Source organism: Marmota monax, unplaced genomic scaffold (assembly GCF_021218885.2).
Source record: "Marmota monax isolate L192 unplaced genomic scaffold, Marmota_monax_Labrador192_F-V1.1 WCK01_AAM20220418_F8-fsc00569, whole genome shotgun sequence".
NCBI lineage: Eukaryota > Metazoa > Chordata > Mammalia > Rodentia > Sciuridae > Marmota > Marmota monax.
In genome coordinates, this window is record NW_026694722.1 from 98,046 (window position 1) to 125,553 (window position 27,508).

Here is a 27,508-nt window from a genome sequence, read left to right on the forward strand (position 1 = left end):
TGTCTGCCACGTGACCCAGACGCTTCCCCTTCTGGTCTTGAAGAAGCACAATCAGCTCTCCCCTCCTCCCTGACCAAGCTGCCCACAAAGGAAGTGTGGTTAGTGTGGGGAGATCATTTCCTGGTTGTGGCAGACCAGACCCCAGGGTCTTCCACGATCCCTTTCTTACTGCCAGACCCTGGTTTTTTCAAGGGACCCCTGTGTACAGCTAGAATGCTCCATTTCCCAGCCTCCTTTGCAGCAAAGGTTGGTCATATGTGCCAGCAAATGCCAGATTGTTCCTGAGGTGGATGTCCTGGGAAAACCTCTCTGGGAAGCAGATTTTGCCCTTTTCCCTTCTTCCTGCAGGGAAAATCCCCTAATTTCTCACTTTGGGCTCACACTCGGTAGGCAGAGCAGGCCTTATCCCGTGTGTGTGTGCATGTGTGTGAGCAAGCATGTGTGCTTTGGGGATCGAACCCAGGGCCTTGCATATGCTAAGCACATGCTCTGCCACTAAGCTATGCCCCCAGCCCTATCTCCATTCTATAGATGAGGAAATTGAGGTTCTGAGAAGTGAATTGACTTTCTCAGGACTGCAGTACTCCAACAGTTCTTGACAATTCAAGTGGCCAACTCATGCCATTGGAAATTAACTTGCCTTGTTTTTGTTTGTTTTTTTTTTTTTTTGTTGTTGTTGTTTTTAAATGAGTAACTTTTCTTTTTAATATTTATTTTCTAGGTGTAGATGGACACAACACAATGCCGTTATTTGTATGTGGTGATGAGGATCAAATCCGGATCCCACCCTTGCTAGGCGAGCGCTCTATCGCTGAGCCACAATCCCAGCCCTGTTTTTTTTTTTTTTAATCTTACTTTTTTTTTTTTTTGGTTGTCAATGGACCTTTATTTATTTATATGCGGTGCTCAGAATCGAACCCAGTGCCCCACACATGTCAGGCAAGCACTCTTAACACTGAGCTACAACCCCAGACCCCTTGTTTCCTTTTTGACCAGGCTGCCAGGAAGCTCAGAGCCTCGTGTGAAGCTTGATGGTGGGTAGAATCAACCTTCGACATGAAGCTGCTTCCTGCCCCCTCCTTTCCCTTGCCCCCATTTTCTGTTAGGAGGCTTAATCCTTTCTCAACAGCCTCTTTTGAGAAGATGGGGTGGTAGTTGGCTGGGTATCTTTTTTGGTCTCTCCAGCTCTTCTCCACTCTGCGCTGGGCTTTCTGGTTTCTGCCTGAGCTTGGCCAACAGCAATCACCAGCAGGAGGGATTGAGGTCACAGCTTCCTGTCAGGAGCCTCATCCTCAGGGTCCTGCTCCCAGTACACATTCCCCACTTCCTGCCTCAGGCTCCAGCCTGGTGAGGCCACGGTAACTAGCCCAGGGTATGTCCTCTTCCTGGCTCTATACTATACCACCCACATATTTGTAAATTGTCCCTCTATCAAGTTTGCAAATTTCCCAATTCAGGTGTTTTCTGCCGAAGTCCTGAACATGGAGAACAGATAATGAGCACTGTTAATTTCTTCCTTGTGGCCCCTGAACACTATGTCCCCTCTCCCCTCCAAAGGTTCTTGTCAGCAGAGCTCAGTTCAGTGTGTCATCCCCTGTGCTTGGAGTATCCTGCCACCTCCTAATCAGGCTGCCTGCCTCTGGTCCAACACCCCATCCCACTGAGGCTCCATGGCCCAGCCAGCCCTGACTGACTCCAGCCATCCTGGTCTCAGGTGTGCCGGGTGCATTGGGACCAGCCCACTTCAGAAAGAACCCAGCACTGTGGGTAGGGAACTGTCAACATAAAGCTCACAGAACAACGTGACGGGTGAAATGACAGTCTGTACCACCAGGGAGCATGGAAGAAAAGGTGCACAGCTCAGTCTGGGGTTGTTCCTAGGGTCAGATGCTACTGGATGAGCAGGGGAAGGCAGGCCAGGCAGAGGTGGGGATTGCACAAGCAAAGTCCAGGTAGCAGGAGACAGCACAGAAGATACCGGCTGGCACCACATGGCTGAGTGCAGAGTCGGCAGCAGGGGACACCTCGGGGAGTAGGCGGGAGCTGGGGAGGGCCCACCGCAGACCAGAGGGGCAGAGAACCAAGCAGGAGGCCACAGGGAGCACAATATCTGCACACAAAGCAGGACTGGAGGCAGAGGCCAGAAAGGAGCTTGCCCATTAGAGAGGAACAAGGCCTGGCGTCCCTGAGGGCGGGACTCACCCTTGTCATGTCTTGCCCTGTCCTAGCCTCCTCTGAAGGTTCCAAGCTACAGCCCTGCAGCTGTGTGGGGATTAAACTGACTCCTCCAACACTCCCTTCTCTCCCACGGTTCCTGCCCTGTCTTCCCCACACCTCAGGCAGCCACGAGGACACAAGGTTCCAGCCAAGGAGGAAAACGGGGGAGGTCCCTCATCTTCCCATACCCCACCCCTAAGTGGTTTCCACCGGATCTGTGTGTTATTTTTATTTTCTTTGCTTTGGTCTATACAAAAACAACCAATAACCAAAAACATAAAGCGATAATAATACACTCTCGGCTGGGACCCCTGCCACCCTCCCATACCCATGTGCAAGGGATGGTAGGGGAGTCTGAAACAGGAAGGGAAGAGAAAGCCCCTCACCGCACACCAGAGGGGTCAGCAAGAGCACTTCTGGGGGTCAGCTGGGGCAGTGGGGGGGGGTCAGGGTGGGAGATGTCCCCAGAGCTTCTCCAGGAGGGGCAGAAGTCAATTTAGGATCCTAGAGAGATTGGTGGACGTCCGTTAGAGTAGGGGAGTCACTTTCTGCATCTCCGTCCTGTCTCCCTGGAAGGTCCCTGAATTTTTCAAAAGAAGCTTTGGATTTCAGGGGTTTGGGCCCTGAGCCTGGGTCCTGGAGATCCTGGGGCCTCAGAGCAGTTGGTCAGGGGAGTTTGGTGAGAAAACCTGACCCAGAGAAGGGTCCAGGCAACTGGGGACAAACAGGTCAGGAGGGCTGCTGGGGGACACAGGGTGGGCGGCTGAATCTAAAGCTTTAGCGGCCACGGCCACAGAAGTGGGGCAGGGAGGTCAGGCGGGCCCTGAACCCACAGCCCAGGGCAGAACACCATCCCAAGAAACCCTGGGAGGACTTCGGAAGGCGTGGAGTCCAGCAGGAAGTCACAGCCCGGGCTCCCACGGCTCAGGCACTTTTCTGTCTCACCCCATCACCTGCACAAGAGCCTCTCAGGCGAGGAACCGCATCTGCCAGGGGCACAGACCCAGGGACCAGGGACTTGGTGTCCCCCAGAAAGCTCAGGCCACTCCCATGACACTCGCCCACCACCCCAGAAGGGCCAGTTGTCTTTCCTTAGAAAGAAGAGGCTGGAAGGAGCAGGACTCCAGCCCCAAGCAAAGGTACAAGGAGGAGGCAGCCAGAGCATGCCTTACTTTGGGAAGCTCAGCGGCAAGGGGCTCCCATACTCCTTCCCCCCCCCCCCCGAAACAGAAGCCAAGGTTTCAGCAGAGAAAATGGAGGGCTCCCATCAGAAGGAGGTTCATGAGAGGGAGAAACAGGCACCTCAGCAGCCTGTGAGCAGGCGCAGGGTGCCGTACTGGGTGGGGCCCAGCTAGGCCAGCATGTGGTCCGCAGTGGGGTAGGGGGGCCTGAGGCCATCGCTGTAGGTGTCAATGGGGTAGTCCCCATCCATGTCCATGTGCATCTCCAGGGGGTCAAGCGGGACATCGCTGGAGTACATGGGGCGGTAGGTGGCATCCATGTCTAGGGACAAGAAGGGAATTTGTCTAGAGGTCTGCAGTCCACGCCACAGGAGTTGGTCTAGGTAGCCCTCAGCCAACTCCTCTACCCCTGCCCACCACCAAGGGCCCTACCTCCTTCCCAAACTCCCACACCAGGGGATCTAGACTGGAGTCCAGGTGGAGACCACAGAGTGGCCGCCATGATGTGTCCTCCCGTCCCTCTCACTTGCCAGAGTCTAGGTTCTCTGGAATCCTGAAGACTTCTGGTCACTTACCATCGGCATAGGGTTCATTGATGGGGATCATGCTCTGGGCCTGGGGAGGGAGAGAAAGCAGGAGGTCTGCAAAGGCACGCTCTAGGCTGGCTCTCGGCTGGGGACAGGGAGGGACTCCTGAAAAAGGGTCTAAGGCAAAGTGGAGATCTCTTGGCGGAAGAGGATGATGAACTCATGACCTTGGGCACCTCCTCAGGGTGTGGGTCTTGTGCTTGGGGGCTCCCACGGAACCAGATCTGGGGGGGTTGGCAGGAAGAGAACTAAAGAATGAATACGGGGCATTGCCCCAGCCAGGCCCAGGACACTGCTAGCATCTTTGCACAAATTAAAAAAGGGAACCTGGGCTGGGGGTAGAGCTCAGTGGCAGAGTGCCTGCTCGGAATGCACAAGGCCCAAGGTTCAGTCCCCACCTCTGCAAAGAGAAGAAAAAGGTGCCCTTCCTCAAACCTTTTATATCCATTTGGGCAAAATGAAATTGCTACTATTTTAGGTCAAAAACAGATACGAGGTGAGGCTGGGAAGGTGGCTCAGTGGTAACAGGCTTGTCTGACATGTGCGAGGACCTGGGCTCAATCCCCAGCACCGTGGGGGCGGGGGGCAAATACATGGTTCCATCTACTGACTCCATCTGCTAGGAAAATCAAAAATGATCCAAAAACAATATAAAAATCTGTGAAGCCAAGGATGCAGGTGAAGGTTCCCCAGAGATTCCAGTTCAACCACGGATACTCACAGCCTCCCAGGCAGCGGGGTCATGCTTGAAGAGGGAGTTGGTGAGCTCCACGGACACGCGCTTGCGGTAATCTGGGTTCTTGTCCTCAGAGATTCGGAACAGGACAGCGGCAGCATAGGTGGCTGAGCAGAGAGGGAAGTTACAGCCAAGTCCATGCTACCTCGGCCACTGCTGGGGAAGCAAGGCCGGCCTCCCCTCCCTGGCCCACAGCCCAGCCCCTCACCAGTGCCCTCGTTGCGAGAGTGCAGAAGCTCCATGAGAGGGGCAGAGGCCCCCTCGGCATCAATGGCATCAGCTGCCTCCTTGTCCTGGGCCAGCTCACAGAGGACCCCGGCGGCCACACGTTGGATGTTCTCTACTGACGAGTACAGGAGCTGGAGGACAGGGAGTAGTGCAGGGCACGAGGATGAGGCCCGCCAGGCAGCACGGCCCACAGCCCTGCCCACCCCTTTCTGGGTTTAACCTAAGCTTATGCCACAAAATGCGAAAAGCCCAAGAAGGCATAAAGAGGCGGAAAGGAACAAGCCAGCCATAATTCCCCCGGTGGACAGGCAGCTGCTAACACATTGCCATATTCCTGCTGCATTTTTATCACAGGCCAATTATTGTCCACTGTATATAATTCTGATGATTCCTGCCTTTTTCACTTGCTATAGTGGAATAAAGCATTTTCCTATGTATTATGTTTAAACTTTTCCTAAACATGTATGCATTCATATTGAGAGAAAGACTAAATGCTGAAGACTAAATGCAGTGCTATGAGACTGAACAATAGGTCGCTATGGAAGGAAGCCATGGCACTAACCCTTTACTCTGCTAATTCAATTAATAAGAAAATTTTTAAAAGCAAAAAATTCTTTTTTTTGTACCAAGAATTGAACCCAAGGGTGCTTAACCACTCAGTCACATACCCAGCCCCCCCACACACTTTTTTTTTTTTTTTTTGAGACAGGGTCTCACTAAGTTGTTTAGGGTCTTGCTAAGTTGCTGAGGCTGGCTTTGAACTTGCGACCTTCCTGCCTCAGAGTCCCAAGCCTCTGGGATTGCTGTTTGTTTTTAAATACTGTAAGTAACATTGTAATTGTTATCTCTGTGTATACATTTTTGTCCTTATTTGTTTAAAATTTGTTTTTAGTTGTAGATGGACACAATGCCTTTATTTATTTTTATGTGGTGCTGAGGATCAAACCCAGTGCCTCACACATGGTACGTAAGCGCTTTTCTAATGAGCCACCACCACAGCCCCAATTTTTGTCCATATTCTAAGTGACATTAAATTATTTCATAGTCTTGGATTTGAATTCGTTGGTTGAAAGATAGGAATATGAATATTTCCAAAGCTCCCTATAAATGCTGCAAGGCTGCTTTCCAGACTGCTCCCCACCAGCAGGGTATGAGCCTATTTCATCAAACTGTCCCCTGCGCAGGGCACACTCAATTATTTTCCTTTGCCAATTTGATAGTAGAAAATGGGCTCTTGCTGGGGGACAAGTTTCATTTCTCTAAACTCCTGGGGCTGAGCATTGTTTGTGTATGAGCCTCCTGGGAATTACCTGTGGCCTCTGCCTGCATCTAACTCCTGGGACTTGGTATTAATGAGCTTTTAACACGAGGGCTATTGAACCCCTGCCTGTTGTGGTACTTGAACATATTTTCCCAGTTTGCTGTTTACTTTTTAGGTTGTCTCTGACATACAGATGGCTCTAATGTTCCTGTGGTTGAATCGAAGATTTTTGTTTCTTCGTTTGTCATCTCTTCCTTTACTTCTGAGCTTAGAAAGCCATCGCATCTGTGAGTTGCCTGGGTACTCACTCCTGGTGTGGCCACTCCCTTCCAGAGACCTCTCAACGCCTGGCCTGGGCCTCCCAAACCCATGACTCCCAATCTTGCCCTCTTGGCAGTGGCTGAGGGGAGCTCCCCTGCCCACCTGCCCCAGACTCACCTGCACAAACAGGGGGATGGTGTTGAGCCGGAAGATCTCCATGCGGTTCATGGGATCCCGGGCGAGGATATGCAGGGCTCCAGTGCAGCCCTCCACAATCTCCTCCATCCTGACACCATCCTGCACGAGAGGAGGCATGCGGAATAAGGTCAGGTGGCCCTTGAACAAGCTCACCACTCCTCCCCACAATGACAGACTGACAGATTTCACTGGTCCTTGGAATCAACATCCAATGCAGCCCACCTCCTCCTTTACATATACACTTAACATTGAGGACGCCCTGACACCCAAGGAGGGCTGTCACAGGTACCACCAAGTTCACTTACGGTGTAGGGCTGCTGTGTGCCTGCAGCCACATGGCGCTGAGCATCCTGGTGGGCCTTGACCAGCAGCTGGACAAGGCGGGGAATGACGGCCGCCTCCTGCAGGGGGGCATGGTTGGCCGGGCACAGGGCCAGATTCCTGATAAGGCCGATGGTTGCCTTGTGGGAAAAGGGCAGAGATCAGGGGTACTTCCTGGGCATCTAGAGGACCCCAGTTTCCCAGTTTCAGTATTTCCTTCCTCTGCCGTCACCTCTTCTGCCCTGCAGGCCAGACACACACACTGGGAGATCTCCAGAGGACGAGATCACTCCCTGCCTTATTGGTCCCTTATTGTGGAGGACCCGTGAGTCCTCTCGTCTAAATTTTCTGTTCTTTTCTTGTAGTACTAGGGACTGAACCCAGGTGCTCTACTAATGAGCTACACCCCCAATGCTTATTATTTTTTTATTTTGAGACAGTTGTCCAGGTTGGCCTGAAACTTGTGGTCCTCCTGCCTCAGCCTCCTGAGAAGCTGGGATTACAGGCATATGCCACTGCACCCAGCTCGCTTGCTTTTCTAATTCCCAAACCCTGATTATCAGGAAATCTTTGCCACGGTTGACCCCAAAGTCTCCTGCTTGGTGACACTCATACTGCAATCAATTTCCAACAGGGCAGCTCCAGGACGAGTTCCCCTCCCTAGGGACCTTGACTCACAGCCACCACTCTGACCTCCTAGAGCCCCTCAGGATCTGGCAAAGCAATTTGTCACATCACTGGATGCTCAAAACAAGAAACTGGTAGGGCAGGGATGAAAGTCATGTGAGAGATGAGGATGGGAACACAGGGTGTCACTCGTCACTTAGCTGCTGGGTCAGGATGTAAATACTATCAGCACCTTGGCTTGTAGCAAGGACCAAGCAACAAGGAGGGGATCACACTCGCCACCATTTTTTTCTCATTATAGATCTTTTTTCAAAAATATTTTTAAATTGTTGATGGACCTTTATTTTATTTATTTATATACAGTGCTGAGAATTAAACCCAGTGCCTCCCACATACTAGGCAAGTGCTGTACCTCTGAGCCACAACCCAGCCCCTATAGATCTATTTTTTAAATTCAGTGTGCATAATCGCTGAGCGTCATTCTCATCTGCACCGCTCAACTGTCTAATATTTAGCGAGTGGCACACCCCCAGGGTAGTGGAGTTCCCGTGGCACTCACGAAACCCTCGTCAATGGTAGTTTTCTCACTCCCTAGCACCAGATGTCACCTTGCCTTGGGCTCTTTTCCTTGTTCCTACAAACACACACCCCATCTGCCATAACTCTGTCCCCTGCCTGGCTGCCCCTGGCCTGCCATCACTCCCCCACTGGTTATGAGAAAGGATACACATCCCTCCTCTATCAGGAAGCCCCTGAGCAAGAGGCCCCACCCCCCCATTCCCACCTCCCCAGGGCAGGGACTGAGCACCCACCCCCAGAGCGGTCCCTTTCTTTTTCATTTTGGCACTGTCCTAGTTTAGCAGGACATGTAGCCATGTGGCTGGTGGTGACTCTTCCTAACTTCCTTACATCTCGATGAGGCCCAGTAACCACGTTCTGGGGCGGGAGCCAGAGTGGGTCCATGTTCTGCTGGCCCCAGGCCTCACTCCTTCCCCATGGTGGGGGCACACAATCCAACCATCCGCGTGGGAGCAACGCTGTCATCTAACCTTCTGTATAAGGAACGTGCTCTCTGGACCAGCAGTATCCCCGGGAAGCCTGTTAGCAACACAGTCTCCCAGGCCCAGCCAGGGGCACTGAATCAGCTCCTGCAGAGGAATGAGACCCCCTCCCCAACCTAGGCCACACGTGTGCACGTTGAACTTTGAGAAGCTCTGCTCTAGGGGTGGCAGAGGCACAGGACAGAAATCATCTGCGTCTGGGGCAAAGCTGATGACAATTGGGTTTAAACTGCTCCATGAGAGAGAAATGAACTTTGGCCTATCTGAGCCACTGTATCTGGGGCCGCTTTACCAATGCAGCGCCTGGCCTGCACAGGGAGCTGCCTCCCCTCGCTGACCCCCAGGCAGGGGAGTTGTACCTTGACCAGTGGCCACTGGTTTGGCTGGTTGAGCAACTTGACAATGGCTGGGATGCCATAATTGAGGCGCACAGAGTTCTGAGCCATCTCGGCCTCAGGATGGCGGCTGGTGAGGTGGCGCAGGGCACAGACAGCAGGCTCTGTGATGTCATCCTTGTCGCCAGCGCGCAGGATGGCATGGATGAGCGCCTCCACGCCACTGTTCTGTGTCACCAGAGTCTTATTCTTGCTGTTGTTGCAGGTCAGGTTGGAGAGGGTGCCCGTGGCACAGGTGAGGACGTTGACATCGTCCACACTCAGCTGGTTCACCAGGATCTTCAGCACACTCTCCAGGCCCTCCTGGGGGTAGGGAGAAGGGCATGGAGAGTGAGGGGGTGCCAGCTACAGGAAGCCTTTCCAAGTATGTCCAAGTGGAGCTGATGGCCTAAAGGGGTAGGCCTGCCTGCACATGCCTGGGAACTTTCATCCCCATGACCTGCTGATACCCTGGGAAAGGGTGTTACTAATCCCTAGAGCAAGCAAGGCCAAGAGGCTCAGAGAGGTGGCGGGGTTTGCCCAGATACACAGCTATGGTCCGAACCCAGGCCTGTTACTAAGCTCCACACTCTTTCCTCTATCCTACCCACCTGGCCCTGGGCCCTCAAATGAGGCAGAGCCCTGCCCTGGCCAAGGGCATCTTGGCCAATGGAGGCCTCTGGCCTAGAGGAGATTGTCAAGGAGGTCACATGCTTCTGTGACCAGGCAACCCACTGTCACACACTTCCCACTTTTCTGGCCTCCCCTGCTGCCCTCTCCTCTCCAGAGGTCTCTAAGCCAAACCTACTTTCAGGAAAAATCCCTAGTTTGGAAGCTTCACTTCTCCAGGGAGAGCCATGAGGGCCTGTGATAGGACAGAAAGACCCTGGGCTTTGGGGACACACAATCCGGGGCTGGAACGCCAGCTGCCATTACTACCTATGACCATAGGACATTACTTAAGTCCCTGAGCCTCGGTTTCGTCATCTAACCAGGGCCGTATACTCCATCTCCAGGTTGCTGAAAGGGTTAAACAAGCTCAGGTCCACAAGAACCCTAGCCCAGTGTGGAGGGTGGGGGCAGGCTGCTGGCAATGGTGGCCAAGGTGGAAGGAGGGACTGAGCTGCACCTTCCCTCAGCTGTTTTCAGCCACTGGGGCCCCACAGCCATCTTCTGGTACGCTGCTGCTCCTGGCCAGGGTCCAGCCAAAACTGTGCCTCTGCTGCCACCTGAACCTTTGCTGCTTAAAGATGTCAGGTCCTTCCTCTCCCCTTCCCAGATCCCTATTAGGATTAGAATCCCTGTCCACATGGATGAGGGCCTCCAGGGCCTTTCCAGCCTCTGCTAAGAGGGTGGAGGATTCAGAGGCTCCAGTCCTCCCCAGCACCTGAGGTTGGACACCCAAACAGGAAGCTGCAGAAGCTGGCCCTAGCCCTGGTCACCTCCCTCACCTGCTTGGTGGCCACATCCGAGAGGTTACGCAGAGTCCAGAGGCAGTTCTGCACCAGGCGGGGGCTGTTGCTGGTCAGGTGCTTGCCCAGGGCCTGCATGCCACCTGGGGCAGGGAAAGGGGTCTTGTCAGCCATAGGGGAGCACAGCTGACCCAGCCCGGCTACAGGGCAGGACCCCCACCCTGACCCTTCCAACCACACAGGTCACCCTTGAAGCCATCATACTCACCAGCCTCCACAATGGCAGGCTTATTGCTGGGACACACGGACAGCACCTTGAGCACGCGGCTGGTAGTCCAGAGAAGCTTCTCATAGCTATAGTTCCGCATGATCTGCACAAGTGCCTGGGGTCCTCCATTGGCCAGGATGATCAGCTGGGGGGAAAGGGGGAGAACGGGTATAAGGCAGGGAATATGGCAGGGGAGGAGGGAAATATAGGATAAAGCGGTCATTACTGAGCTTCTGCTCAAACTTGAATAGCTTTTGTGATGATCACGTAAGCCAGAATTTTAAGAAAAGGATAATACCCAGTGCTGACGAGGACGTGGCAAAATTGTACTCACAGCCACTGCTACTGACGACAACGGAAATTAGACCATCTGGGTAAAAGCCCAGAGCCCTGCTGATGAAAATTTTTTCTATTCCGGGAAAAGTCATGTGCCCAGAGATGTTCATAACAGATAAAGAGGGAAAACTGGTAGCAATCTGAGTGTTCTACCCAGCAGGGCGCAGCAGTGCACATCTGCAATCCCAGTGACTTAGGAGGTTAAGGCAGGAGGATCACAAGCTAGAAAACAGCCTCAGCACTTAGTGAGACCCCCCCGTCTCAAAATTTTTAAAAAAATGGGGATGTAGCTCAATGGTAGAGCATCCCTAGGTTCAGTTTCCAGTTAAAAAAAAAAGAAAGAAAGAAAAAGGGGAAGAAAAAAGAAAACAGATGCAAATCCACACACTGCTATGACTACAACCAGATGTATGTATTTATAAATAAGCCCCTAGAAGAGCACTGAGGAAAAACATCAAAATAACAGCAGTGGCCAGGCACAGCGGCACACGCCTGTAATTCCCGTGACTCAGCAGGCTAAGGCAGAAGGATCACAAGTTCAAGATCAGCCTCTGCAACTGAGGGAGACCCCGTCTCAAAATAAAAATAAAAAGGACTTCAATTACTAGCACTGCACCAAGAAAAAAAAAAAGATAACAATAGCTATGAGAAAGATAAGGGTATTTTTCTTTATCTGATCCTCAAAATCATTCTCAGAATTCAGAAACAGGGTAAAACATGTTTATCTGTTTAGCCATATACATCATCTAGAAGCACAAGGGGTCACAGGCCTAAAGCCGGCAGGGTGGGAGGTTATGCAAGCACAGGCTGCAGGCCTGGGGTGGGGGCGCCCACCTTGCTCTCCTGGTTGCCGTAGGCCAGGAGCTGCAGGCAGTCGGTGGTGATGGCCAGGAACTTTGGGTTGTTCTTGTTGAGCAGGGGCACCATCTTCTGCAGCCCATCTGCCAGGCGCACTGCCATCTTGGCACCCTCCTGGTACAGTAGCAGGTTGTGCAGGGTGGTGATGGCGTAGAACAGGACTGACTCCACAGGAGAGCTAGGGGTGCAGAGGAGTCAGGTCCCTGCCTCTGGTATTCTCACCTTCTGCAGGAAGCCCACCTCATACCAACACCCCCATGGGAATAGCTCTTTCTTAAAACGTTATGTCTCTGGCATGCACAAGGTCCTGGATCCAAATTCCAGTACCACACACAAAAAATGTATCAATCAAATCAAATCCCATCATCCCTTGAACCCAGTCCCACTCTTATACACCAAGCACTTAGACATGACCGCTTCTGCTTCTGAGCTCCCCTCTGGTGCCGAGCACGTGGTAGGTCCCCTCAATACCTTTCCCTGTGGGGTAACAACCACGTGGAAGGGTAAGTGCCAGAGAGGCCCTGCAAAGGGTGCAGCTGGGAGGGAAATCAATAACTCTACCCTCAGGGAGCTCCCAGCCTGGATGAGCAATGAGGCCACTCAACATCAGCACAAGACAGGAAAGACAAGGTCACAGGGGCCTCACCTATGCTACTCCCTCCACCTGGAACCATCGCCCTCATCTACACTAACCAAACTCCACCCATCCATCAACCCTGCCGCAGGAACAAGTCTACCTGCGGGCAATCTCGGGCATCTTCGGCCACAGCCTACCTGTACCCTGATAACTGACCTGCTGCTTACACACCTGTGCCCCCTGCGAGGCTGTGTGCCACTGAGCACCAGGAGAGATGTGCTTCTGCACCTGGCACACAGCAGGTGCTCAGTGTGTTTAGGGAAGCTCAAAGAAGGGAAGGGGAAGCCCTGGTGAGGGCAGCCCTAGGCTCCCGCAGTGGGAAGGGATGAGCACCTGAGCATGCGGACCAGGGCAGGGATGCCGCCTGACTTGAAGATGGCGAGCAGCCCCTCGCGGTGGTGGGAGAGGTTGTGCAGGATGCTGGTGGTGCAGCGGGCCGTGTCCAGGTCGCTGGTGTTCTGCATGGTGCGCACCACGGCCGCCACCAGCTGGGGGGAGCCCATCAGGGCCCGGCGGGATGCCTCCTTCTTTGACAGCTGGTTCACAATCATGGCCGCCTTGGTCACCACCACCTGGAGGTTGGGAAAGAATGGGGGGACGTGAGCAGCTGGGCCAGGACCCACTGCTGAGGAAAGGAAGAGGCAGGACCCCTTTCCTCTCAGAGAAACTCAAGTCAGCCGCCTCAGGCCCAGGGGAGTCTGGACAGGACCTCCCTCCCGACTCCCCCTCCAGGCCCTCACGGACCGGGTCCTCATCGTTGAGCAGTTTGGTGAGCTCGGGAAGGGCCCGGGTGGCCAGCTCAGCATCGTCCTGGTAGTTGATGAGATGCACGATGGCCGACTTGAGCAGCTGGGATGGCTCAGCCAGTCTCTGCAGGTTGGTGGTCTGTCCCTCCACCTGGGTGGCCAACAGCAATGAGCTGTCCTCGCCTGTCACACCTGGACACATGGCCTCCCGCACCCGCTTGGCTCTGGCCGTCGTGGATATCTGGTACTCAAGATCACCTGAGAGCCAACAGAATGGGAACAGAGCTGCAGGAGGAGGATGGGGAGGACCCCGGGGGGCAGGGCAGGAGGTGTAGACAGCCCACCTGAGTCCCCTGGGCAGCCTTCCACCTTGACCAAACTCCCAGAGCACCATTCATAGTTCTGCCCCTAACCATGGCACTGGGGGATCATCAATGCCTCAAGATTCCTCATCTGTAAAATGGGGTCCCACCTGTTAAATCCAGCACAGGGAATTCCTATGACAATTAAATGAGATCATAGTTGAGAACTGCTCTGGAAAGTAAGGTCTCTTGTGTCTGGCACCTCTCACTACAGAAATGTTAGTGGTAATTATTAATAAAATTAAGTAATATTTTAAGTACTTATTATTCACCTGGCCATGAATTCATTCCTTTTCTTTTATTTTCTTGTCTAATCTTACAACTACCTATAAGTCAAGTATATTACTATTTCCACTTTACTGGACACAGAGGTCACAGACAGACTCAGGAGCCCAAAGCCCTACTCTTAGAGTCCCCAGGGGAGACTTCAGATCCCCCCTCCAGGTTCCAGCCCCTGGGGAGCCCCATGAGTCCCACAAGTAGGAGCCCAGGCACCCCCACCTTGATGACTGTCCCAATGCCCCAAGGGAGAGGCAGGCAGAAAGTTTACTCTAATTGCTGGGCAAGGAGACACCACCTACGTGGCTTCCCACCTGGATGCTATACTTTGAGCTCCCAGCACAGTGCCGGGCTCTGCCCAGCTGAGGCTTCTGCCTGTGGCCAGGGAAGAGACCCAGGGTGCAGAGGCTGAGCCCTGCAGAGCCCCAGCCAGGCTCAGTCCACCTTGCACTCTTCCAGGTCCCAGAGCTCATCCTCTCCAAGGCCTTGAAGGCACCTGGGGACAACAGTCCTAGGGTCCAGATGTTTCTCTCCTCCAGAAGGGAAGAGACACCTGAATTGGCAAGGCGCCCTTCCCCCTCCCCCTACCATGAGACTAAGCCCCAGAACTGAGTCAGCCACTCCACCCTGCACTTGGCCCATCTCTATCAGCCCACGCTGGCCTAGTCTGGGCTTGAGCTCAGCACCTCCTCCACCAGGCTGGGGGCTCCCTGGGGCTGGAGAACTGTTTTTGCCATCAGACATAAGGCTCCTAGAGCAAAAAGGACATCTTCCACAATCCCCAGGTCCCCTGAGGGCAGGAATCATGCCTCGCCATCATATTCCCATGCGCGCAGAAGGCAAAAACTGCGCCTCTTCTTCAGATTGGTGGCCCCCACTCCACACTAAGGGTTCATGGAAGAAGAGTCTGCATCCATCCCACACGGGAGACCCTGATAGCTAAGCCTCCTCCCTCAGATTGGGCGGGCTCCCGTGAGCATGAGCTGCCTCCTCATTCAGACTTCACAGGTCCCTAAGAGTAGGAAGTATGCCTCCTCCTCAAACCAAGGGCGCCTCCTAAAGTCTGCCTTCCTTTGCTCTGATGTTCTTCCAGGGGTCTTCTGGGTTTTTCTACCCCATGGAAAAGCCCCCAAAGGTGCTGACCTTGGTTCTGGGGCACCCCCTGGGTGTAGGTGGTGGTCTTCTTGAGCGTGTACTGGCGCCCACAGGCTTCGTCCTCCTCCATGATACCCTTGCTGCTGACGGAGGGCACACAGGTGTTGGCACCTGAGTGGATGCCTGAGTCGTAGGTGTACGTCTGCTGCCACTCAGTCACCTTGATGGGTTGTTCAATCAGGTTCATTACCTCCATGGTGGCTGTGTGAGTGCACAAGAGAGCCAGGAAGTCAGCTGGCCCAGTGGCCTTGCCCTAGCTTCATCCTAGCCCCATCCCCACCCCAGCCTCCTCCATTCCTAGACCCCACCATCTCCCCTGATCCCACCATAGCCCCAAGGATCCTAGGTGGCTGTATATGGAAGGGTACCAGGCCCAGGGGGAGCAGTGGTGTGTGACTCGGGGCTGGCGTCTCTGACCTCGGGCCCACTATGAGGGAGAAGGCACTTGGGGCCTCCAGCAGCCTCTGGGAACCCAGGGACCCACTCTTACTTCACTGGGCCCCTGGGAAAGCTGTGGAGGCGGGGCGGTGAGGTGGTGGCACTCTAGACATTGGCCAGGAACTGGGTGGGGCAGGGAAGCTGTCAGACAGGTTTTTCTGGGGCACCAGAGGCTCCCTCAGAGATTCCTGGATCTCACTTTCTTGTGGGTCAAGCAGGATCACAAAGGGCCCCAAAGGCTTCCTCTCTCCCAGCTCCCTGGCTCCTCAAAGCTTTCCCGGTGCTGAGAACACCACAGACCCCTCAGATCTCAGCTACCACTCCTGGCAAATTCGCATCTCTGTTGAGCCTCAGTATCCTCATCTGTAAAACCCACCTACACCTCCCCGGGGGCTGTTGTGAGGACAGACAGGAACGCAGGATGGTATTAGCACTGACAAACGGCAGGCGTTCAGCGTTGGAGGCCATGGCTGTCACTGTGGGCACCGCCTTACCCCCGGAAGTACTTTCTCACCTTGAACCCAGGCTTAGGGCTATGGAGTGGGGCAGGCTTCTGGGGTGGTCACTGTCCCTCAAGAACCCCTGACCCTCTCTGCAGAGACTTGGGGGTGCTTGGAGGTTGACTAATACTTTGAAGCAGGTGTGTGAACCACCCATATGGTCTGCCTGCCTCCTCTGTCTTGGGGACTGACCTGCAGAGGTGGGTGACTGGAGGAGAGACAGGAAGCTACGAGGGCCGGTTCTGTGCCAGACCTCTCACCGATTCTGTCATCCTCGTAGGCGCCATTTCAAAGCACACACTCTGTTCCCACATGGACAGATACGGAGCCTGGACCAGGCACAGGCATGAATGGCACCCATGTCTGCTGCCTTTGCGTGTCCCAGGTGGCCTCAGAGAGCAAGCCAACCCCAGGCTGGTCTACCCATGAAGAGGGCTGGCACCCTGCCCCTCAAGCTGGTTGTCCCATGGGGATGAGGGACTGATGGGAATGAGGGTGGGGAACCAGAGCAACCTGGCCCCACCCCAGGAACAAGAGCACCAGGGCCTTCTTCCCAATGACAGCCCAGAGCCACCCTGGAGGAGGATGACAAAGGATTCCTCAGGTCTTGTTCCCTTTTATGGCAGTGCACAGACCCTCCCCTGTCCTGAGCGCACCTAGTACACACAGGCAGAGGCAGAGCCAGACCAGCTCGCAGCCACCTCCTTCCTCTGCTCCTGCCACACTGAGTGACTCAGAGTTTCGGGCCGATAAACAGAAGCAGGCCCAGGACACCAGACGGCAGGCTCTGTGCCACCAGATGTGCACAGCTGCTCCCAGGCATTCGCCAAGTATGGCTATTTCGGGAGGCAACCCCAGCCCCCGCCCTTCCCATGCACCCTGTCCCGGGCAGCAGACAAGGGTCAACGGCAGGAAACCAGGGGCTTGGAAGAGACAGACTCAGGAAAATCCTGCCTGGCGCTCCGCCTGCCTCCCCCATCCCACCCGCTGCCCCAATGGCAGGTCCCAAGAGAGAACCAAGGAGCTTGGGAGGGGCCATCTGGGCAAAGAAGCTGCCCCTGGGGGGAGGAAGAAAACTGGACATCCGAGCACTTGAGATGAAGGTGAAGCACAGTTATAATAACCCCCCAAAACGCCCCATTCTGACCAAGAAAGGCCCTTTCTCTGCCTAACCCTAGGGTCATTCCAGAGGGGTGGGGTCCTCACCCCAAGTCACAGGGACCAGCCTCTAATTAGAAAGCACCACCAAGGTCCAGGCCATGGGGAGTTTCTTCGAAGGCCCCTCATGACCCCCAGCAGCCTGGGCCTGGAGCCAAGAAAAGCTAAGGGCCAGACAGCTGCCCAGGGCAGGACAGAGGGACAATGATGGGGACAGGGGGTACAGGCACCCAGTTGCCTTTAATATCAAATGGATCTCTTTCTTGCCGTCAGGCATTTTTTTATACCCAACTTCTAGGAAGGGAAATGGGCTGGGCATGATGGTGCACGCCTGAAATCCTAGCACTTTGGGAGACTGAAGCAAGAGGATCCCAAGTTCAAGGTCAGCCTCAGCAACTGACTTAGACTCTGTCTCTAAATCAAAAATAAATAAAAAGAACTGGAGATGCAGTTCAGTGGGAGGCTACCCCTGAGCTCAATATCTAATACCAAAAAAGTGGGGTGGGTAGGGTGGTTGAGGCTCCCCGTGGAGAAGATGGTGGTGTTCTGCTCCTATCCAGGTTTGTCTCACAGTAGGAACAGCACGTGGTCCACCAGGCAAGACTGATGGAGCTGAGCCCTCTTGCCAAGGGAGGAGGGGGCTGACGTGGCCGAGGGTACTCACAGGTGAAAGAACACCCCGCTGCACATCAATCATCTCAGGTTCCAGACCCAGTTCCACAAAGTGCTGGGAGTCCCTGGGCAATTACTTTCCATCTCTGGGCTTCCTCTACAGAAAGGGTGGCTCGGGTCATCTCAAAGGAATGCTGATGTCTAAGATCCTAGTAATAAGTGACCAGGATTCCCATGCAGATGAGAGAAGTCTGAGGATGAGGTCAGAGTTGGACAGAGGTTCAGGGAGTGGACAGGCACTAGAACTCTTCCCAAGGAGAGGACGCACTGACAGATATTCTTGCAACAGGAAAGCAGGACTATCAACCTGCCCCACCTTTCTCCCTCCCTTCTTCTGAGAAAGACCTGGGAAATTCTCCCACAAGAAACAAAAGTGCAGATTTGGCTCTTCACAGGGGTGGAGGGCCGCACCCAGTTTGGTCTCATTACATTCCACCCTGGCCCTGGAGTCAGACCTCTCCGGATTGCCTTGGACAGAGACAGGGTGGAAGCAGGAGACGCCGAGGGCCCTGCCCATGAGCCAGGCCGGAGAAGGCACAGACAGACAGACCAGGGCGGGTTTCTGGGCCGAATGGGGAGAGCCTTTGTTTAGAGCATGTTCTACTGTTGGCAATAGGGGAGGGTGAAGCCAGCTGAGAGATCACAGGGAGCAGTGGGGGACAGCTCAAGGACAGGAGGAGAGAAGACACAGGGCCCTGACAGGGTTGGGAAGGATCCTTTCCCCGTCCAGTCCAGATGGAGTAGGAGGAGCCTGCAAGGAAGAAACGAGCGGCTGCGGGTGTACCCTGGAGTGCACCTCGTCCTTCGATGCACCCCTCTGTGCAGACAGCCTTCTGCCCCAGTTAGCACCCACTGAGGACGGTCAGCAAAGGGCACAGCTGGGCTGGCTGCAGGAGGCCACGGGTCAATAAGACAACCAGAAGCGAGGACAGGCTGCCTGAGAGGCTATGCTGGACCAAGGCTCGGAAATACGGCATCTGGGGACTAGAAGGCAGGGAGTTATAGGGCTGGGACCCCAGGGTTCCTTGAGCCAGAGGCCAGCACCCTGTGCAGATCCACATCCAAGGCTCAGATAGTGACGGGAGGGAGCAGCAGGCAGGAGAGCAGGGCATTCTGAGGCAAGCAGGGCTCCATGAGGTTCCACCCCTCACTGGCTGTGCACAATTGGGCAAGTTACTCCATTTCCTTAGACTCATTTTCCTTGTCTATAAACAGAGCCAATCAAGCTACTCCTTTCTTCAGTCAGCTGCGTGAACAGAACAGCTGTGACTCTGGAAGCGGTCTGTGGACAGGAGAGGTGAGCATTCTCCTCGCATTAGAGAAACAGACACCAGACAGGAGGCGGCAGAGATGGGGGGGGGGGGCAGGGCAAGGTGGATGGCAGCCTGCCTGCCTTTTCAAGGCCCAGACTGCCTTTCTCTGACTCCTTGGATGAAGGCTAGGAGAGGAACTGCCTCCCAGGTCTAGGCCAGAGGCCCCTGAGGAAGCAGGGGGTGCATGGCTGGAGAGAAGCTATGTCCAGTCCTGGGCGGGCAGAGCAACTTGGCCCAGGCCAGGTGGAGACACTCAACTCCCCCTCAGCAGTTAGATGCCGCTTCCTGCAGCAAGGGACAGCAAGGACAGTTAGGGAAGGGTTTTTCCCATACAGCAGCCTGGGGAGCCGGGTTCAACAGGGTCCTGGCCCATAACCTCCCCCACTGCTCCAGCTGAGATGGGGCCAGCAGTCCCAAGCACAGGTACAAACAGAGAGCCAGACATCACTGCTTCCCTTGGGAGCCTTATCTCCCTCTTCAGGCTGGGGCTTCCCAAAGGGCCTCTCCCCCAGGCTGGCAGATTCAGGCTCCTTCACCCCCACCCTCACCAACAAGTGCTGCAGACTAGAGGGTCCTGGGCAGACACCGGGGTCTGCATCAGCAGAATGGTCACCTCAAGAGGGCAGACACTAGTGGAGCCAGGGCTGGCCAAGCAGGGGACGAGAGAAGACAGGGAAGCTTCCGGAGGAAAACCCTCACTTCCATTCTGGAGGACAGCCCAGGCTGTGGCCTGAGCACAAGCTGGGAGTTGGGGCGACTCAGGCGGCGACCCAGCTGCTATTTGTTTTCCTCCTTCTGGGCTCCCGCCCAAAGCAAACAAACCCGAGTGGGAAAATGAAGGGGATCTGGAGGAGAGGGAAATGCCCCGGCCAAGTGGCGTGACCTCAGGAACCTCTGGGCTCCCCTGGATTGGGCTCCAGCTGGACCTTCCATTCCCTCCTGGGGACCCTCTGTGGGCACAATCCCAAGCCGGCAGATGAGCCCAAACTAGGACTCCTGCGAATGGAAAATCACTTCAGCCACAGCAGGAACAACAGCGAAGGGCTACTTGTGTTGGTAATTCCACATAGCAACACCCTCATGGCACTACCCCTAGCCACCGCCGGTGGGGCCTGGACAGCCTGGTCCCTGGTCAGCCCACTCCTCAACTGGACCCCGGCTGATGTCCGTTCCTTAGTGTGTGATTCTGCAGGAAGGTGACCTGACCCTCTCCTGGGAGAGTCAAGGAGGTCTGGCTGCGTCGCCCCCACACGGGGCACCCTAGAGAAAAGCTAGGCTTTGGAAGAGGCTCGGTGACAACTCATGGTGTCCAGAGCATGAGCTCCCCAGCATGGAGGCTAAAGACCAAAAGGGCGCCAAGGAAAGAGAAGGGGAAGAAATGGGCATTCTGAGTAGTTGGCTCACAAAATTGGACAGATGGGGGAAGACGGAGATAGAGAAGAATCCACTGTCTCCAGTCGCTAAAGACCGAAAGCTGATCTTCCAGCCCGGAGGGTCCTCAAGGCTGAGCTCAGGGGAGGAGTTAGAAAGATTTCTCACCAAGCTGGGCTGAGGATAGCTAGAAAATAGGGCAATCCACCTCCCCAGATCTCCACCAACCTCAACCAGGTCCCAGGAGAGGCCTCAGGATGTCAACTGCAGTAACACAAACCCCAACAACCTTTTCACAGATGCCTGTCCCCCTCACTGCCATCTGGCTCTTAACCCAAAAGATACAAGACAGCTCTGCTGGGTTTTTGGTACTGTTCATTTCTTCTGCATGAAATATTTCACTGAGTATGTTCTGTCCCAGGGACCCCAGCAGGCCTCAGACTCTCACCCAGAGGGAGCTGTCCCTCCCAGACAGCACGACCCCTCCTCAGGAGAGTCGACTCGGAGCCTCCACTCCTCCATCGCTCTCCTTCAAGGCAAGATCTCATCTGTGAGTCGCATACAGGGGCGCATGCCTTCAGGAGGCTGAAACAGGAGGACCACAAGTTTGAGGACAACCTCAGAGACTTAGCAAGACCCTCAGGAACATGTGAGGCTCTGTCTCAAAATAAAACATAAACTAAAGGATTGGGAAGCTGGGCATGGTGGCACGCGTCTGTACTCCCAGAGGCTCAGGAGACTGAGGCAGGAAGATCTCAAGTTCAAAGCCAGCCTCAGCAATTTAGGGAGGCCCTAAGCAACTTACCAAGACCCTGTTTCAAAAAAAAAAAAAAAAAAAATACAAAGGGCTGGGGATGTGGCTCAGTGGTTAAATATCCCTGGGTTCAATCCCTGGTACCAAAAAAAAAAAAAAAAAAAGACGACTCATTTATAATGTGCAGAAGTCCTTCCTCCTGTCTAGCCTCTATTCCTTCCATTAGGGAATCAATCCCATTTCTTGCTTTTGTGTCCTCAGTGATAGAAAATCACAAGCCAGGGCTGGTGATATAGCTCAGTTGGTAGAACACTTGCGTAGCATGTGGGAAGCCCTAGTTTCAATCCCCAGGACCACCAAAAACCAAAACAAACAAAAACCACCACATGTCCATCACCCTCTGGAGAGCCAGAATGAGTTCCTTCTCTTTCCTTCTCTCTTATACCAAGGCCCTTAGTCTTCTCTTCACAAGGATCCATAATCCCTGTGTCCGAGATCCCCTCTTGCCCTCAAGGGATGTGACAGTCTGGTGGCGAGAGGCTCAGTAATCAGACTGCACCATCACACATGGAGAACCCATTTCTATTTTGTTTTCCCCGGGTATTGGGGTTTGAACCCAGGGCCTCATTCAGAGAACCCATTTCTAAGACGGTTTGCAGGCTTATTCTGGTATCAGGTGCCCAGCTGGCAGAGGTGCCAGATCCAGATCCAGGCTGGTCTGACAGGACAACCTGATACTAGTTCCTTCCTCAAAGCCCAAAGCTCTGGCTGATAGCACCCAAGACTCTCACCCCATCACTAGAAAGGTCACCCACCCAGCAGCAGCCTACTACAGCCCCCAGGCCTCCCAGCCTCCAAAGCACAGCCAATTCCCCTCCACAAAGGCCTGGAAGCGCAGGCCAACACTGTTCAGCAAGACACCAGGCCTAAGTAGGACTCTCATTTCTCTCCACTCCCCAGGGAGCAGCCCCTCTTTATCTTGGCACAGCCCCAGCCCCAGCCAAGCAGGCAATGCCACTTCCTGTGCAGGGACATGCCCAGAAAGCCAGGGTTCTTACCTAGCACAAGCTGGGGGACAGCATGGCTTTAACCTATGCCCCTCTTCCCTCCTGACATCCCCTAACACTCACCAGAGCCCTTGGCCTTGGGGAGCTACCCCTCCATCAAGCCACTGGAGAAGTTCTCAGAGTGCTGGCAGCTAGGACATGAGTCACCCCACCTGACAAACCTGTCCCCACCTTTACCACCCACACAGCTTGCTGGGCCCTTCTGAATTCTCTTCTTCCCAATCTAGCAGAAGCTGTCAAAAAGAGGCAGCAGAAAAATTCTTTCCAGGGCTGGGGGTGTGGCTCAGTGGTAGAGTGCCTGCCTAGCACATGTGAGATCCTGGGTTCCATCCCTAGCGCTGAAAAAAAAAAAAAAAATCCTTTCACAGCTGCAGAAGAACCATACGGCAGAATGGGCTCTGGGCTTGGAGCCAGAGAACCCAAATGCCAATTCTGGCTCTGCTTGAGTCCCGCTGTGCAACCTTGGGCAAGTTACTTGACTTCCCTGAGTTTTAATTTCCTCATCTAGAGGATGGAATTGATGACACCTGCTTCTTTAAGGGTAGCCAAAATGAGTACATGAGATCAGTGAGGAAAGTGCTTGGTATCCACAGTCTCTTCTTAATTTCAAGTTACCATTCATCAAGTTCTTACTTAGTGGGTAGGATTTATTATTCCTATTTTGCCAAAGAGGTGATTGAGGCTTCAAGAGAACTTTGACCAAGGCTACACCAGTAACGAGACACTGGGCTGGGACTGAAGTCCAGCTCTGTCCAAGTCCAAATCCCTGAACTCAGAACTTCCCCCTATCTGGAGAGGTGTCCCCTACTCCTCTCCAGATAATGAGTCCTTCTGCAGACTAGTCAACTGTGCCATGTCATTCTAAGGTAGCGCTTGGTGGGGAGAGCACCCCCTCTCATCGGCACCCACCCCATGGGCCTCCAAAGGGGAGAAGCTGCCAGCCCTCACCTCACCTCCTTGGTTCCCACATGCTGCATTCTCCAAGCCTCAGCCCTGGCAGCCCAAACAGCGGTTCCAGAGGGAATGGGGTGGAGCTAGGGTGCGGGGGAGGGCTCCTGTCACCCAAGCTGGGGCTTGATCTGGCAAGAAACGACTAATTGGATCCTATTTCTTTCCCCCTCCCTCCTGTTCAGTCAACAGCCAGTTTTCACCAGGCACCTCCTGGCAATACTTCCTCAGTATTATCTTTTCATCTCAGTCACAAACTAGATTAGCTCAACTGATCATTTAGTCAACGTAATTCCAATGCCTTCTCCTCCCCCACTTTGGCAAGAGAGGAGGGAAAACAGGTTGTTTAGGCACAAACTCCATGTCCTTGGAGCTACCTAGGGGTGTACATATATACCCCTCCATTCCTAGGGCTGAGTTAGAGCCTCACCAGGACACTCCAGAAAAGTGGGTCTGACCCCTGGTGCCCACTTTCCCATCTACAGTTAAGAAAGAGGCAATAGGTTCTTTCCACGGGAATCAGGACAAGCAGCCCTGATAATCCCCACCCAAATCTTCCCCCTGCCCCAAGACTGAGGGAGAGCCCCAGCCCTTACATTCCTGATTTGTCCCCCAAGGAGGCTGGGCTCCAACTACCTGCAAAAAGACCACACTTGATTTTTAAAAACCAGTATAGCAAGCCTGGTGGAAATCAGCCAGGGGATGGGTTCCCAGGGCACTGGGGGAAGAGGAGGCTAAAGCAGCTCTGCCCCAGGGTGCCTGCATGGAGGAAACCTTCCTCAAAAGACCTTCCTCCTGTCCCACTTTCCCCACCAAAGGCTCTCAGGAAACCGGGGGATACAGAAAGGGCTGCAAAGCCTCCAGAAAGAATGCACCTTCATAATTCACAAATCAAATGGAAAGCAAGCCCCGGTGCACCCAGCTCTTCTGCCTCAATTACCAGCCAGCTAAGGAATATTGGGGGATGGGGTGCAGGAAAAAAAAAAAAAAGACAAGAACAATCACACCTCCAGCCCTCCTCAGCTTGGCACCCACCCCATTCCTGGGGAGGGGGCAGAGCCTGGAAGAGCCAGCCACTCGCGCAGGCCTCATCCAAGGGGGTGTGGTGGTCCCCGGAGGCAGGAAGAGACGGAAGAAGCCAAGCCGCTTCCCCTCTCGCCCCCCCAACCCCGGGCCCCACCTCGGGCCCCAGGGGCCCAGCAAACAGGATGGAGGTGGGGGCAGGGAGGACGGGGTCAGAGCGCAGGCACTGGCCCACGTTCAGCCTGGAGCCGGCTGCGGGAAGGCACTTTGCTCCAAAAGGACCCCCTGAGCCTGTAGGAAGCTCTGGGCAAGGAAACAGGAAAACCCCCAGAAAAAGGCGCCGCGGTTACTTCCTCCTGGAAAGTTTGTTTAGGGTGATTTTTCAACAATATGAGATTAGAGAAAAAGGGTATTGCTGTTCCCATATCAACACTGGAAGCGCAGCTACTGGAAACTGAGCGAAGTGACCCTGAATTCTCTCTACCCGTGCAGACCCCTCCCCCGCACGCCCCAGGCCAAGCCGAGAGTGCCAGACACCAGAACAGCACTGAGCCCGGCACCAGCGCCCTCGTCACCCCATCCCACTTCCCGTGGAGGAGCCATAGCCCGGCACCCACCCGGGAGGAGGGAGGCGTCGCAAGTACGGTTCGCAACAAGCTGGAGGGGAGGCCCCCGTACTCCTGCGCTCACCTGCTCAGCAGGTGGGGCCAGCGTCGCTGGGAAAATGTGAGCTCGGCCCCCACAGTTGGGCAAGCTGGGCGCAGACAATAGGGCCCCACCCAGGCCTGGGGGAGTAGGGAGGGAGGGAAAGCGAGGATGACGCGTGGGGTGGGGTGAGGGTGGCCCCGTAGAGACCAGCGGCAGCAAGTTTCCCAGACGGTCAATTCCCGACTGCCGAGTGAGCTCCGGAACGCAGGCAGAGCAGGTCAAAGTCTTCCCCGCCAGCGCGGGGCGGGAGCCAGGGACGCGGCGTCGGGCAAGCTCCCCGGGCTCCGCGGGAGGCGCGACCCAGGAGGCACCTGCTTTGATCCCTCCCCGCCCTTCTCGGATCCCGGGCTCACGAAGCCCCGAGGCACTCTCCTCCCGAACCGCGTACCCCCGAGACGCCGCGCACAGGACCCTAGCGCGCCCCCTGCCGCCGGTGCAAGGGGCGCTCCCTAGCACCCACCCTCACCTGCCCTAAAACGGGTGGGACCCCCTTCTCGGTCGCTCGTCATCCCTTCTCTCTCCCCAGCTCTACCTGCCCTGATTGTCCGCACCTGCGTGTGTGAGCCGGGCCGGATCGTGGTTGGGCCGGGTGGGAGCCGGCGCGGGCAGCGAACTGAGCTCGGCGCACTCGGGCGGCGGCTGCTCCGGACTCTGGCCAAGGCAGCAACTCAGTAACCGAACAAAAGGCGAAGGGACCTGACAGCCAAGCCACACCTCTCGCCCCCTGGAAGCTCCGCCCCTAAGGAAGACGCCCACCCACAGAAGCGAACTCACTGGCTGCTTCGCTTGAGTGTCCCACCGAGGGGCGGAGCCTCGCGCCCAGTCCCCTTCCACGGCCGCTTCTGTTTATGCGCTCCCCATTGGCCCCAGGGACTGCCTGTCGACTCTGGGGATGGACTCCAACTTCAGGTCCCATCCTCACTCTGCACCTATTGGCAGATAGAAAGTTACTTCCTCCTGATTGGGCAAGGGTCTGTCAGTAAGACTAAGGGAAGAACCAATGAAAGGGGTGGGGTGTGTCTTGCCCCACCCTAGCTCTGAGCAGGTAAGACTCATTACTCTCCCCTTCCCCCCTACCTGTCCAACAGGTGAGTCAGGGGGCGCCGTGGGAAAGGACCAACGCCTTCACTGGTCACCCAACTCAGCGTCAGGCACAATGCTTCTTTGGGCTTATTCATCCTTCGCCCCAAAGTAGTAATAACATATTTGTAAAGCATTTCATAGGCTTTATACTGGGTTGGGATTTCTTTTTCCCCAAATATGGAACACTCCTTGAACTTAAAATTAGAAGGCTTATGTTTGGGTTTTGCCACTTAATAGCTCTATGATCTTAAGCAAGTTAGTTCACCTTTCACCCTGTTTTCTTCATCTGTAAATTGGGTATATTCACTTTATTTTTCTCAGTGTCGGGTGGTGAAACGAACTAAGCTTTGTGAAAGCACTTGGATAGTTGCAAAATGTTAGGATTTGAACTAATGGCATTTTTTTAAAGTTTTCATGACTGTTCTGAAAAACTATTAGGGCAAGAAAATAATCATCATTCTAAAGATGAAGAAACTGGGCTGGGGAGGTAGCTCAGAGGTAGAAACTAGCATACTCAATGCCCTGGGTTTGATCCCTAGCACCACAAAAAATAAAGATGAAGAAACTGAGGCTCACGCCAGGTGGGGTGGCTCACTCCTGTAATCCCAGCAGCTCCAGAGGCTGATTCAGGAAGATCTGGAGTTCAAAGCCAGCCTCAGCAACTAAGGGAGGCCCTAAACAATTTAGAAAGACCCTATCTCTAAATAAAAGATTTTTTAGAAAGGGCTGGGGCTGGGGCTGGGGCTGGGGTTGAGGCTCAGTGGTAAAGCACTCACCTAGCATAAGTGAGGTACTGGGTTTGATCCTCAGCACCACATAAAAGTAAATTAAGTAAAGTAAAAGTGTCAGGTCCACCTACAACTAAAAATGTTTTTTTTTTAAAGGGGGGATGGGGATGTGGCTGAGTGGTTACATGCCCCTGGATTCAATTCCCAATATCAAAAAAAAAAAATGAGGCTCAGAGAGGTCACAAAACTAGAAAGTGGCATACTCCAAGCTAAAACCCCTTTCTCCTAATTCAAATCTCACCAAACTCCATGTTCCTCCTCCTCAAGGAATAGTTTGGACATAAATTGTCAATGTATTCAGGGGGGAAGCCAGAAAACTAACACTCTAAGGAGAGACAGAAGAGCCATTATTTGGTCCAAGCCATTATTTGGTATAAAGAGGCTTTGGTCAGTATGGAAAAAAAAAATCAGGCAATAGATCTAAAGAAAACCAAGCACTGGCATAAAAGAAATGGGGCAGCAAGCTCCTCCATAGTAGAAGAGCCTGGGTTAGATATCAAAAAGAACTTCCCAGCAGGCAGCTTAAGAAGACAGGGATTTTCTTTCTGCGGTTGATTCATCATTAATGCTGCTGGTAGCT

At 54.2% G+C, this 27,508-nt stretch overlaps 1 protein-coding gene across 2 annotated transcripts; it reads right to left on the reverse strand.

Annotated features, from left to right (window-relative positions):
- Positions 1-2,431: 2,431 nt before the first annotated feature.
- Positions 2,432-25,761, reverse strand: Jup (junction plakoglobin). Of its 2 annotated transcripts, none has more exons than XM_046423972.2 (14): positions 25,609-25,761; positions 15,094-15,306; positions 13,308-13,567; positions 12,897-13,135; positions 11,903-12,104; positions 10,733-10,877; positions 10,504-10,607; positions 9,038-9,376; positions 6,975-7,130; positions 6,649-6,768; positions 4,930-5,080; positions 4,707-4,828; positions 3,974-4,013; positions 2,432-3,720 (listed from the first exon to the last, which is right to left on the reverse strand). In XM_046423972.2, the coding sequence occupies exons 2-14, from the start codon at positions 15,299-15,301 to the stop codon at positions 3,569-3,571; spliced, it is 2,238 nt and encodes a 745-aa protein (XP_046279928.1). In that variant the 5' UTR covers positions 15,302-15,306; positions 25,609-25,761; the 3' UTR covers positions 2,432-3,568. The 2 variants fall into 2 exon arrangements, with proteins under 2 accessions (XP_046279928.1, XP_046279929.1); XM_046423973.2 differs by lacking the exon at positions 25,609-25,761 and adding an exon at positions 25,040-25,272.
- Positions 25,762-27,508: the final 1,747 nt, after the last annotated feature.